At 39.0% G+C, this 13,605-nt stretch overlaps 1 protein-coding gene across 2 annotated transcripts in view; it reads right to left on the minus strand.

Moving 5' to 3' along the window:
* Positions 1-208: 208 nt before the first annotated feature.
* LOC136877624 (MKRN2 opposite strand protein) overlaps positions 209-13,605 on the minus strand; it is a 30,155-nt gene continuing 16,758 nt past the window's right edge. For both annotated transcript variants that reach the window (XM_067151807.2, XM_067151808.2), the window contains exons 3-5: positions 11,554-11,631; positions 7,007-7,213; positions 209-6,884 (exon numbers count right to left, since the gene is read on the minus strand). In XM_067151807.2, coding sequence (XP_067007908.1) covers positions 6,656-6,884; positions 7,007-7,213; positions 11,554-11,631 — 514 coding nt within the window. In that variant the 3' untranslated portion in view covers positions 209-6,655. The remainder of the gene's footprint in view (positions 6,885-7,006; positions 7,214-11,553; positions 11,632-13,605) is intronic.

The raw sequence follows: 13,605 nt of genomic DNA on the forward strand, positions 1-13,605 counted from the left end.
CAAGGACATTTTCTAAGCACCAAGTCCAAACATTTGTGTGTGTTTGAACCATGTTACTGTGTGACTGTAGTAGCATATTTTTCTATTAGTCAGGAAATGGGACAGGTAAACTAACATCTAAAGAACTAAACCATTATTATTTTTATTTAGTAAATTTTGAAAAGGGCAAAGGAAGCCACACCTGCAACACTTCCTGAGGCAAAGAATTGAACTCCATAATTGACAGTGGGACTGTCTGGGTTGAACAAGACAGATTTCAGTGTCTCCTAAATATAAAAGTATCTGCAATAATTATTTTGCTGTAAAATGAATCATAGTGTTATAATTAATTGTTAAAAATTTCTGGAAAACTTGGGGCAGTTAGCTGATGATGATTTAAAATGACCTTGGGTAAGCACTGTATAAATATGCCGAATTCTGCTTTGAAGTTACATGAAACATATTACACTAAAAATAAGATTCTGACAATGCAAACATTCTACAGACCTATTTTATTAACACATACAGGGTTTTAATACTTCTGTATCATTTCTAAAGGAAGCTCAATCAATCAATCAATCAATCAATCAATCAATCAATCAATCAATCAATCAATCAATCAATCAATCAATCAATCAATCAATCAATCAATCAATCAATCAATATTTATCTGCATGTAGGGCAGTTGCCCAGGTGGCAGATTCCCTATCTGTTGTTTTCCTAGCCTTTTCTTAAATGATTTCAAAGAAATTGGGAAATTACTGAACATCTACCTTGGTAAGTTATTCCAATCCCCAACTCCCCTTTCTATAAATGAATATTTGCCCCAATTTGTACTCTTGAGCTGATGAGCCGACTGCTAAACTGGGGCGAAATGCTGGTAATTTCACGATTGGAAAGGCCTAAAGAGCTTGAATGTTCTTAAAACTTAACAGGTAGTATGTGTTTTATGTGCTCAACCGGGTATTAATACTCGTATATACGGCGTCAACTTGAAAGACCTGCACCAGGCCATTATTATTATTATTATTATTATTAAATTATTTAGTGCCCACAGGCTTGTTGAAATTAATTGATTGATTAATTAATGAATATGTTTCGATAATATTGGCAAAAAACACACACCAACACTCCACCCCCACCCAAACTCCTACACTGACGTTCCTCTGTACAGCATGCCAACCTCAGTGAATGTTATTAAATACCGGTACTCTATTGGTACAAAGAAAGCAACACCAGTTGTATCCCATTTACCCAATCTCCCTCCCTCACACAAAACATGTACAGCAACTAAAAAGAATGCATAAACAATACACCCTGTACAATAAAGTGTTTCAAACGCAATTTTTATAATATTTTATTACAGTACATAATTTAGACCAACCTTGCTGTACAAATCAAGGAAATATGTGACTATACGTCTTCATCACGGTGAGTTCCATAAGTACACGGCTAGAAAACAGCTGTTCAAAGACACGCCCCCCCCCCCCCCTCTGCCATTACACAGCAGAAGCTAAAAATAGGATGCAGTATGAAATCTTGATCAACTGTATGAAATGTGCATGATATTGTTATAAATTTTTACTAGTATAAATGAGGAAATTGCTGGATTCCTGTTCAGAATCACTTATTTTGTCTTGATGTGGACAGCCTATGCAACAACGGCATGCACACAGAAATGTTCTGATGTCTTAATCGATCATTCTAGCTAGATTCGTTGCAATCCATGTCATCAACAAACCAAGTTCCATTGAAATTGCAGCATAAAATTACAATTTTAAATACATAAATACTACTTTACAGCAGAAACACTACTGTCATTAAGATTATGATGTTTTAATTGATCATCCTACCACATTCCTCTGCAACACTTTGGTCCAACTCAAACAGTTCCCTGGCATATTAATTAATATCATCAAAGCACAATAATTATAAACCAGAAACATGAATATTCTTGATAAAATATTTTATTATATGTTAACAAACGGGAGAGGTAGCGTTATTTTAAGGAACTGTCAATCTTCATGATAACTTGCCTAACAAGGGAACTTTCAATACTGTTATATTGAAATTGACAATGAAATTTGGTAGAGAGGATGAGGGGTCCATAAGAAAGCAATGTACAAAAATTCAGCTGCCATTTCGATCTGTAAGATCCTGGAATCAATATGGAAATGTCTAATAGAACTGCACGTGTTAGCATATTGCTCAACGTGGACAGCCTTGATGACCAGCTGAAGCGACCAGGTTACTTGAGATTTCTGCGCTAGCCAGTTGACACGTGTTCCTTTGAAAGAAGTCATGAATCCAGCTCATGTTCTAGAGTATGCTTTACATTATTTCCATGAAAAAGGTTTCTCCTCTTCCCGTGAAAAAACTTTGGAAGAAAGGGAGATGGGTCGACATGTAATCAAACTAATTGAAAATCATCCCATGGGTGCCAGCATCGTCTTGGAGTCGTGTCTGGTGAGAAAGAGTGACAGTGAAAGTAATAGTGGAAGCAGCGACACCTCATCCGCATTATCTGAAAGAGAAAGCAGCACACCATTGCCAGAAGCAAGACGTGTTACGGATCAGATTTTGAGCCCGAGGGTGATTCCCGTCAATCCAATGAAGAGACACCACAGTCACCTAGCAAATCTACTAGTTCAAGCTATGCTTCCAGTCCATAAACAAAAGTGAAACAAACCGTAGATCTTGCATATAAGAGAAAAGCTGTAAATTTATGGTTAAATACGGGGGGTAAGAAGTGGCTTTCATTAACCCCTGTTTGTAAAAGTTGATGCAAGGTGATGTCACTACAACAACCGTACAGGTGGAAAAACCAATTAGAATCTATATCAGTAAGCCCCATTGAACACAGGAAATTGATGCATACAAAATTATTTTCTCGCTTTAAAGAAGCAAGACGACCGAATCAGAATGTATGCAATGAAGATCTGTGACTGTGGGCCTTGGAAATTTCAAGAGAGATTTCAATGGGGTAAACTACTTTCACCGCATGTACTAGTTGGTTGAGTCGTTTTAAGAAAAAGTACAGAATAAAAAGTGGATAAACTACAAAATTTGTATCCCCTACATATCTGCAAGAAGAAGACGAGAAAGAAAATCGCAAAGAAATTTGTGGAAGCAGCTACAGAGCAATTTTTAGACTACACCCCTTCTTTCAATGTACAATACTGATGAGAGTGGTTTTGTGTGCGAAATGAAAGCAAAAAGGACTATTGTTTGTTGGTGAGAAACATACAGAAACAGTTGCTCAATCAGTTAGTGCACTGACCCATTCGTACACAATTATGCCTACAATTAGTATGGCTGGTACTCTTGTCCTGAAATTATTCAGGAGGCAACTGGAACTTTCAGTCCAAGAGTTCCCAAGGAAATGTTTCATGCAAGAAATATAATTGTAAAAGCAGCAAAATCAGGGCAAATGGGGAAAAAAGAATTAAAGTATTGGTTTAAAGAATTCTTCTTCCCATTTGTGGAAGAGAAGTGTTTGCTACTGCTAGATTCCTGGACTACTTACAGTAATAAGAACTGTTTTGAAGACATTCCTCCAGGTGACAGTATAGAAATTCTCCAGATTCCTCCTGGCACTAGACGGAAAATACAGCCCTTGGACAAGTTTTTCTTCCAGCAGTGGAAGGCTTTGTATTGCCGCTTAACAGAAATTGTGCCAACTTGTGAAGACTTTCAGTTTGATGTTTATCAGAGAAACAGCATACTGAAAATGCAGTCCTTCATTCATTTTCAATTTTCTTCCTCACGATTCAAGGGCATGATTAAATATTCATGGTTCGCAACCAATTATACAATGGAGAGACCTCCTGAGTTCAAGTGTCTGCAAAATATTGCCTTCAAACAGTAAAGAAAACTGAAGAACAACATGGCTTCCAAGTGCATATTCGTAGTGCATGGTGCCAAAAATATTTGTGCTTTTATTATGCGATTTCGCACCTCATTTATGCTGTCCAGTAAGCCGCATTGTCGCATGGATTTTGTATCAAGATTTTGAAACCTTCCAGTTTGAAATGGCAGCTAAATTCTTGTACATCGCTGGGTCTCCTCATGGTCTCTGCAAAATTTCATTGTCGATTTCGATATGACAGTATGGATAGTAAAGCACACTGACTTGTGAGTATTCCAGAAATATTTCTACTGGGTGATTCAAAATCAGACTGAAAATGTTCCATAATCTTTTAATGATAAATTCTTTGGCACTTGTATATTTCATCAATCTTCTCTTTGTCAATTGTACACAATATTAATCTAAGCTATTAAGTACTACTTAATTCAACCTAAATTAGCTTCTTACAGTGAATGTAAACTACTTCTAAGGTGCTTCTCAAAGCGAAGCGTCTGTTTGAAAGCATGCATTTAGAATAATACATAACCAACATAGAAGTACACCCCTGATGGTTTATCAATATTATAGAAGATTAAAATAATTTTATACTTTCAAAATTTTCACAGCTACTTAGGACCATTCATGTAGTGGAAAATGAAATCATTAAACAAATTTGTCTATTTTTTAATCATTTACAGTACAAAAGCGAGAGATCTGTATGCTCTGTCTGCCAAATATTTCACTCTCCTAATAGCCTCGTCATCCTATTGATTGCTGAGCTGAAGGAGCTGTTGAAAACAGGCTAAACCCTGACACAGGTTTCCCAGCCACGAGGCCCTTCTTCTGCCCAGACTGTGTCTTTCACATATCTTTCCCTGTATGATGAAATGGAGCAGACCATACTTCTCAGCGTGCTGCATAACATAACCAGAGTAGGCAAGTTTCAAGGTCTTGATGGTGTTGCTATTATCCTGCTCCTTTGTGAACCATTTCAAAATCTCTCCATTTTGTATCCGATCTACCTAACTGACCAGAGCATATGGCAAATACCACCACATCTCAAGGAGGATTGAAATTACATATGGTACAACAGAGAAGTACTCTGAAGTCCAGTTTGACGTCTTGGCCTTCTGAAGACTTTATGGAGCTTGAACAATGCAGCACGTAACTTCCAGGGAGTGGTCACAATCCTCAGTGACTGAAGAATCAAGGTAGGTCATCTTTGCAACTTTCTGGAGAGATTTGCCACCGGCTGCATGGTCTTGATCATGTTTTTGGTCTTGATTATATTCACCTTTTACCTGAACTCCTTGCACACCATCAGAGAAGTAAAAGCTACGTGACAAAAGTGATCGCTGTTCCCTTGCAAATATCTGGAAGTGAGAAGTTCAGCAATGAACAAAGTGGTGGATTTTTTGCCACTACTGAAATATTTTTAAAAATCTATAATTTTTACTTAGTTGTAAATACGTCAACACTTTATCAGCAAAACGCTCTGAAGGCTGAGGTCATTAAACTCAAAGTTTGGTTCCTTACAAAAAAGATGTAGGTGTCTTTATCTAGTGATAACTTGAGATGTGGTGGAAACAAAGAAGCCATGATATCCTATACAAACTTCTGGTTTGAAAATACAGACTGCACACAGGCCTGAGATTTCATATGCAACAATTTTGGTAAAAGTATTATTATCTATTAAGTTTAGTATGCTATTTATTGCTTTAACTCATTAACCAAATTGGTTATTTATTGTTTACTATTTAAAAAAACATCCGTAACAGAAGACGAACAATAAAATCTATCCTCACTTCACAAATATACTGAGAGCCCTAAGTATTTAAAAAAACTACAGATTAGAGTCACATTATTATGACAAACTCCTACATTTGACATCGACAATGCCGTGTGTCATCCGCTGCAAATAAGTGGTAGTGTGTTGGCCTTGGATCCCAAGATCGTGGATTCAAACCCTACAAAGGAAGCTGGATTTTTGAATGGCAGAAAAAGTCCATCGACACTCCATGTTGTACAATGTCGGCATGTAAAAGATCTCTAGTGTCACATTGTGTTCATTTGACAAAATTAATTAGATCGTCCAAAAGAAATCTGGCTCACTTTACCATCTGGTACATGGAAATAGAACATCAAAACGGATATGCAGGCAGCTTGAATTACGTCAAATTAAAATGTCTGCTCAGGGTGACTGAGGCTAGAGGATTGTCGCCATCATCATCATCGTGAGTGAACGAATGGCACCACTGCGAATAACCAATATGAAAATGAGGAGCACCACATTCCACTGATGGACGAGGTGAACGTCGGGTACAAACGTGAGTGAGGGCAGCCTAACGCACTACAGCGGAGCAGCTCATTGTCTTCCCCGTGATTGATGGGATCTTCTAGCAAGAGAATGCAACATCTGTCACAGCTGCGAATATGCAACAGATGTTGAAAGAGCAAGACCAAAACTTCTACGTGCTTCCCTAAACCCTGATACTCCAAACTTGAGCTTTATCAAGATTCAGCGACACTGCCTCCATCATTTTTGCCTTATAGACCCTCCGCCATGCACTTTTCAGCAACTGCCAGGCAGCATGGATCCCATTTCCTGCAATAACCTGCAAGCACCTTACAAAGTCGCTCTCTGCCCGTGCTGGCAGTTACCATGGTGGTCATAATACAGTGACTACAGAAACTCAACAGTGTATTATTTATAAATACTCTGTTTCAAGCATAACAACTTATTAGATAATACATTACACTAGTTTTCACCAAAAAAGCATTACATAGCTATGAATGGTTCGTTAAAGATAAATATGCATGGAGTTCAGTTTAATAATTAGGAAACCTTTGAATGTGTTCCGCTTTGTGTATATAGCACCCTGTCACACACAGTTTGCGATACAGTGAAATATATTTCCCAGCAGCAGTTGTTCTTGGCACAATAAAATTTTCACAAAAGGTAGTCCGACTGGAAGCTGCTTTGCTAAGGTTTCCATAATCCAAATTACGCAGGAACGTCAGCACAAATGTGTAACAGTTAAAGCTATCTTCATTATAACTGGAACAAAAAGAAACAAGATCCATACAGTCACAATACAAGTTCTTAGTAATGGGAGCCAATAACAAGAGGTAAGAAATGTTCCACTCTTTACTAGTTATTAGAATAATAATCACAATCACCTGAGAGAAGACCAGCACTTCTGCTGTGCTACATCTTCAAGTGTTGAATCCCAATGATCGCTCCACGGACCAGCAGCACCATCTACTACTAGACACTGTCTCCACTGACATGTTCGGTCTTTCTGAAGTCCATCTTTATCAAATTCTACCACCACTCCAGCAGATGTTGTTACTCCAATATGGAGGTCCATAGAATTAAGATAATCACTGCAATTAAACAATTCAATCACAAATTTGTTTTCTTAACATGTTAACTTATACTTCCTGAAGCCCATGTTATGCCTTGTATTAACAAATTAATGAGGGGCCCTGAATTCAGGCTACTATGCCTTGATGACCAGATAACATTCACGCCTGTGCATGAAAATGTCATTGCTGAATATATGATCAACACCTTCACTAACAATGGGAGGACTTTGTGGAGTGTAAGTCAGACCTCTGATATCCAAATTCCTTACCTTGAGAAGACAAACACAGTACCTATACCTAACCTACATTTTTATCAGCTGTGCCTGAGTCACTGTTATACAGCAACACACAAGCTGGCTGTCTATGATTGGATGCAGAAGTACCAAAATTAACTGTCCTGTTATTTACTTCAATATACAATTCACTGTCACTCAGTACATTTGATGAACGGTCTGCAAATAATCCACCAAATATATTGGTGCCTTTTACTACTGTCTGTACCAGGCCATTTTGATAATAGCTTTGATGCTCGAGCAAAACTACGTTTCTAATGTTATCAGGGAGGTATTTAGAACTTTCCCGCTCCTATGTCCACGGTAAATGCTGCCCTTTATAGTTAATGAATGTGCTGATTTACATTAAAGTATAAATCTCAACAGTATTTGTTTAGAACATCTAAAATGCCCTGCAATATTCTAAGTCTTGCTCCTCGCTTGGCAAAGCATTTAGCACACCCTCTTAAGTCCAGTGATGTTGCTTTTGATTTGTAGAACTGCAAAATTGCAAAGTCTGCCTTCTGTGGTATTATTTTATTGCTTGAGAACAAACAATATGCTTTCTCCATTCAGCGATCGGCAAAAGACAAAGCCTATGATTTAAAATAAGATTCTGAAAATTTTTTTTTTTTAAACTTTGTACTTTAGGGTCCCAATGAAATGATTACATAATACTGCAATTGCAGAGCAGAAAACTATCGCTCAGTTGAGCGGTTTGTTGCCATCTTATACACAAAAATTGTAACAGCAGTGTCCACACTGTAGACCACCTTGTCAAGTGTTTTGTTACAGTTGTATGAATGAAGTGATTTCTAGGCCATGTGTTTCCAGGTGTAATCTGAAGTGTAGACATTAGTTGAAGGGTCGGGGGAAAAAAACAGGTAAGTCACTTTTTCATCAAAATTGAGATATTGTTACAGCCTGCTTCAGAGTGATCATGCGCATCTATTGAGTGGTCGAAAATGGAAAAAAAGCACGCGAGTCAGGAGAAATTAGCACTCAAAGTTTCGCTGTTACGGGAAAGAACTAGGGAAGTCCAGCACAAACGTTGCTTTTTCTCAAGTTGTACAAATATTGACTCTCCTGCTTTTTTCCCCTGACCCTTCAGTTCACAAATTCAGGCTCATTATCAGTAGAAAATCATTCTTGTAGGTTTTCTGTGCCCTTTACAATGTCCTTTTCACAAATGACAAGCAACGTTGAGAGAAACTGCAATTCTTTCGAGAGTTCATTCTGTCACAATGCATCCTAAGTATCAGTTTTGAAAATCATTGAGGATTGAATTTTTCTTCATTTTCACATTTTGTTTGTTGTGGATTGTCATAAGATTTTGGTGCGTTGTGTCTTCTCTTTTTCGTGTAAGTCAGTTTCACCATGTTTCTTACTGGGACCGCCATCTCACCGTCAGATAGCTCCTCAATTATCCATGTAGGCTAAGTGGACCTCAAACTAGCCCTCAGATCAAGGTAAAAATCCCTGACCTGTCCACGAATCAAACCCAGGACCTTCGGGTAAGAGGTCAGCGCGCTACCACTACACAGCATGTCGGGCTTGTTTGACATTAGTCACCACAAATTTACTTACGATTTCCCCCCCCCCCCACCTCTCTATGTTTTAAGCAAAAAAGAGAGCAAGTTATGCAAGTAAATAAAGCAAAGTGGGGAGGAGCCTGACTTCAGGAAATTGAATAAATAATAATGTTATTTAATTTATGTCCCACTAACTACTGTTACGGTTTTTGCAGATGCTGAGGTGCCAGAATTTTGTCCTGCACGAGTTCTTTTACATGCCAGGAAATATCTGAGCACCTTCAAATATCACCGGACGAAGCCAGGATCGAACCTGCCAGGTTTGGGACAGGAGGCCAGCGACAGGAAGTGGAGGTGATTGTGATAAGAAAGTGGAAAACATACAAAGAGTAAATGTGATTAAGAAAATATCTAGTAACATGGTCATGGAAACTGATGAAAATCTAACTTCACCAGGGAAAAATTAAATTCTTAAAATAAGTTATATGGGTTGAATTTATTTCATTGTGGTAAAATATTACCGAGTCCAGTGTAATAGCATAGTCCGACTCCTAGGCTGAACGGTCAGCACTGAGGCCTTGGGTTCAGAGAGTCTCGGGTTCGACTCCCGCCCGGGTCGGGATTATAACCTTGCATGATTAATTCCTCTGGCTCGGGAACTGGCTGTTTGTGTTTGTCCCAACACTTTCCACTTCATATTCTGATAGTCTGTCATTTCCAATTCTGCAGAAAGTAGCATATGCGACACACATTCCTCAAGATAACCACAAAGAATAATGTCTACTGTTTACACTTTTAAAAAGAAATATCTTCAACACGCGCTAATTAACAATACTATCCATTATTGTGCCAAATTCTTTCTGGCTGTCTGTTATTAACAAGTTTTAATTGCGTTGGAGAGGTAGTTTTCAGTGTCCACGTACGTTATTAAGAATATCTGCTATTGATAAGTAAAATCGCCATAAAAACCCATGTATTTCTGCCAGGGAATTTTAAAATGTCCACAATTTAGCTGCGTCTGTTAGGAGAAGTTTCACTGTACATATATTAGACATGACAATCTCCTCTCCATGCATCATGAAAACACCATCTAATGCACTTGACAAGGCCAACTTCTGGTCGTCTAAAATATGAAATGCTGGCAGCATCAATATTTTCACCTTTACCTGTTTTTTTCTTATCTTTGTACTTCTGATATAATAAATAAATAACCTGGCTATAAGTACAAGGGCGGATCAAATATAAACAGGATTTTATTTTTTTAATTTAAATTCACTTATTGAAAAACACAAGGCAATTACAATTTATTTTTCCACATATTTTCCTGCCTTGGAATGCATTTGTCCCAGTGTACAGATAGCTTTTTGATGCCCTCATCGTAAAAAGAACAGGGTCGTGTCACCAGCCAGTTGTGCACGAAGTCTTCCACACTCTCATCATCTTCAAATCGTTGCCCTCCTAGAACTTTTTTTAAGCAGTCCGAACAAATAGAAATCGCAGGGCGATAAGACCAGGCTGTAAGGAGGATGATCAAGTGTTGTTCAGTGCATTTCCTGTACTTTGGAGACAGTTCGGGCTGCAGTATGGGGCCACGCATTGTCGTGGTGGAAGATGACCTGTTGAATCGGTCGGTCTCGTCTTTTGCGGTGATATGCAACCCTCACCTTCTTCAACAGCTCGCAGTAGTAAGCAGCGTGGATTGCGCGTCACTCATGCAAAAAATCAATCAGCAAAATGCCTCGCCGATCGAAAAACCGTTGCAAGAACCTTGTCAGCTGACAGTCGAGGCTTGGCTTTCACCTTTCCTCCGTCACTCCTTACTGGCTTCTTTGGATTCAGGAATGTAGTGGTGGACCCGTGTTTTGTTGCAGGTGACGATGCGACTTAAAAATGCATCGCCTTCTTCTGCAAACCTTGCTGTAAGCCTCTGACAGACCTCCAAACATCTCAACTTCAGATTTTCGGTCAAAACGCAAGGGACCCATCTGGAACACACTTTACAGAACTGTAGGACATTTGTGATGATCGCTTGACAGCTCCCATGACTGAATCCGACTTGTTCGGCAATTTCTGATACTCTCGCCTGCCAATCATCATCGACAATGTCTTTAAACACACAAATGTTTTCATCTGTAATGCTGGTGCGAGGACGACGATCGTGTTGCAGATCTTCCACGTGTTCTCGTCCTTCCCTGAACTTTTTTATGCCAGGCAAACACACGCATCCTTGACAATGTTTGATCACCGAACTGTGAAGTCAATCTCTGGCAAATTTCCGCCGCTGTAACTCCTTCTCGAGCAAGAAATTTTATAATTATGTATTGAGCAGTGGAGGGATGCACCTGTTGCTCCAAAATTGTGAGCATTACTGATGAAACAGCGGAAAATATCTAACAGCACGCTCTCCCCACCCCTAACGGTCCCGCCTAAGCATAGCAGAAGCACAGGGTCAGTCCTACCAACTGTTGATGTTCAGGAACAAAAATCCAGTTTCTATTTGATCGACCTTCGTATCATACATTTTATTGAAGATTTACTTCTATCATAAACTTACTTGAGAAAATCCCCAGTTGTAGGTTTGATAACAATACAACATGGATGTTGGGCTGCTCGGACAAAAGGATATGGAACTCTGGAAAAGAAAGCATTCAGCACAAATGTCAGAAAGTTTACAATGAAAATATAACTGTGCATAAAAACAATAATAGTTATGAATAAGAAAGAAAAGAAAGGAATTAAGTTTTCCTGAAATTGTTAAGAATCAAAGCTATAAACTAAGAATGGGTTGCTGTGATACTTGAAAGAAATGAGGACAATTTATGTCTAAATGGAATGGAATGAGAGTGAAGCCTTTTTTTCATCCTAGGAGATAACCATACACCATGTGGAAAATAAATATGTGCTTCTACCCACCTGACGACAGTTTGTAATGTAGCTTCTAAATTCTGCTATTTCTAAATCCTTACATTGCTAAAACTTAATATCTTTTTTGATTAAATTTTAAGTAATCAATGTTTTAACATTTATCAAATTTTAAAATTATAGTTACATATCTACAATGTTAATTAAAGGGGATTGCTGGTTCCTTTAATAAGTACCAGAGAACTTGCCCAATATTCACTCAGTGACTCATTACCCCACAAGATGTGCGAACAAAAGTTTTGTCCAGATCCAATCTCAGGAAGAGGTCTAACGGGGCCACAAATGGCCAAGCAATTCTTAGCAAATTACAACAGACTCCATGGTATTCATGTACGGCCATGAGCCGCACCCATTTATCGGATGATGTACAACTTTTTATCGCTCCAGGAAAAGATCAGGGAGTTGTTGCAGATAGTTCGATTCAAAATAAGAATGTGGTCTACCATGAAATCCTTCAATAACTTTTTGGGAATTGATTATAAATAATAGTTATGTAATCTCTTTCATTTACTCAGTATAGGCACCTCTTCTATTCAATCTCTACATATCGGATATCCCTGAGACAAAATCATTAAAATTTTCTTATGCAGACGACCTAGCCATTGCCATTCAACATCCAGATCTCAGCCATGCCGAGGCCATCCTGACGTCTGACCTGAATACACTTAGCTGTTACTTCTGAAACTGGAGACTACAACCCAGTATGAATAAGACAGAATCTGCTTGCTTCCATCTCCACAACAAGTTGGCTAATACAAAACTCCAAGTATGCTTCAATGGCTCAGTGCTAATGCACAATCCTAATTCAAAGTACCTCGGGGTAATGCTTGACCGAACCCTATCTTATAGAAAGCATCTTGCAAACCTCAGATCTAAGTTGAGATCACGTAATTATATTCTGTTTAAAATTGTGTGGAACTTCATGGGGTGCTTCAGCGGACACATTACGACGTACTGGGCTTGGCCTCGTGTATTCTACAACTGAATACTGCTCTTCAGTATGGCTTAACAGTTGCCACGTGAAGAAAGTCGATGTACAACTTAGCACCACCATGCGTATCATCTCTGGTACTCTGAAGCCTACTGCAACGCACTGGCTGCCAGTCCTGTCCCACATTGCTCCACCAAGCCTGCGACGTTCAAGAGCCCTTGTTCAAGAATATGATAAGATCATGTCCAATTCAACTCTACCTATCCACAGAGATGTTGCAGATCTCTGGAGACAAAGGCTGAAATCCCGTAAGCCACCAATGAAAACAGCTAAGAATCTAATGGATGCTGGTTTCAATTTAAAAGAGGAATGGAAGAGCAATGGATTCGTACAGCTCCAGAGTGGCCAAGCCTCTTTAATCCAAACCACGCCCCAGCTGGTTTATGGACAACTTGGGCACAATGTCACGGTGCTCTATCCTGCTTGGATATCTCATCATTGAAGAGATACGTGAAGCCCAAACAGTTCAACGTAGCAGTCGCTGGTCAACGATCTGTTCAGGTGGATTGGGGACTTCAACCTCACACCCGTCACCACCCGCCTGTATAGTGCCTTGATGACAACTGAGGTCCATGGCTTCACAAGGCCTGCGCCATATTCACACCCTACCATCAGCTCAAAACAACTGGAACAGTGACTCACTGGACCAAGCTACAGGTTGCCAGTACTCTAGGGTCTCATTAGCAATGTCAC

This window comes from Anabrus simplex, chromosome 7, assembly GCF_040414725.1.
Source record: "Anabrus simplex isolate iqAnaSimp1 chromosome 7, ASM4041472v1, whole genome shotgun sequence".
In the NCBI taxonomy this organism is placed as follows: Eukaryota; Metazoa; Arthropoda; class Insecta; order Orthoptera; family Tettigoniidae; genus Anabrus; species Anabrus simplex.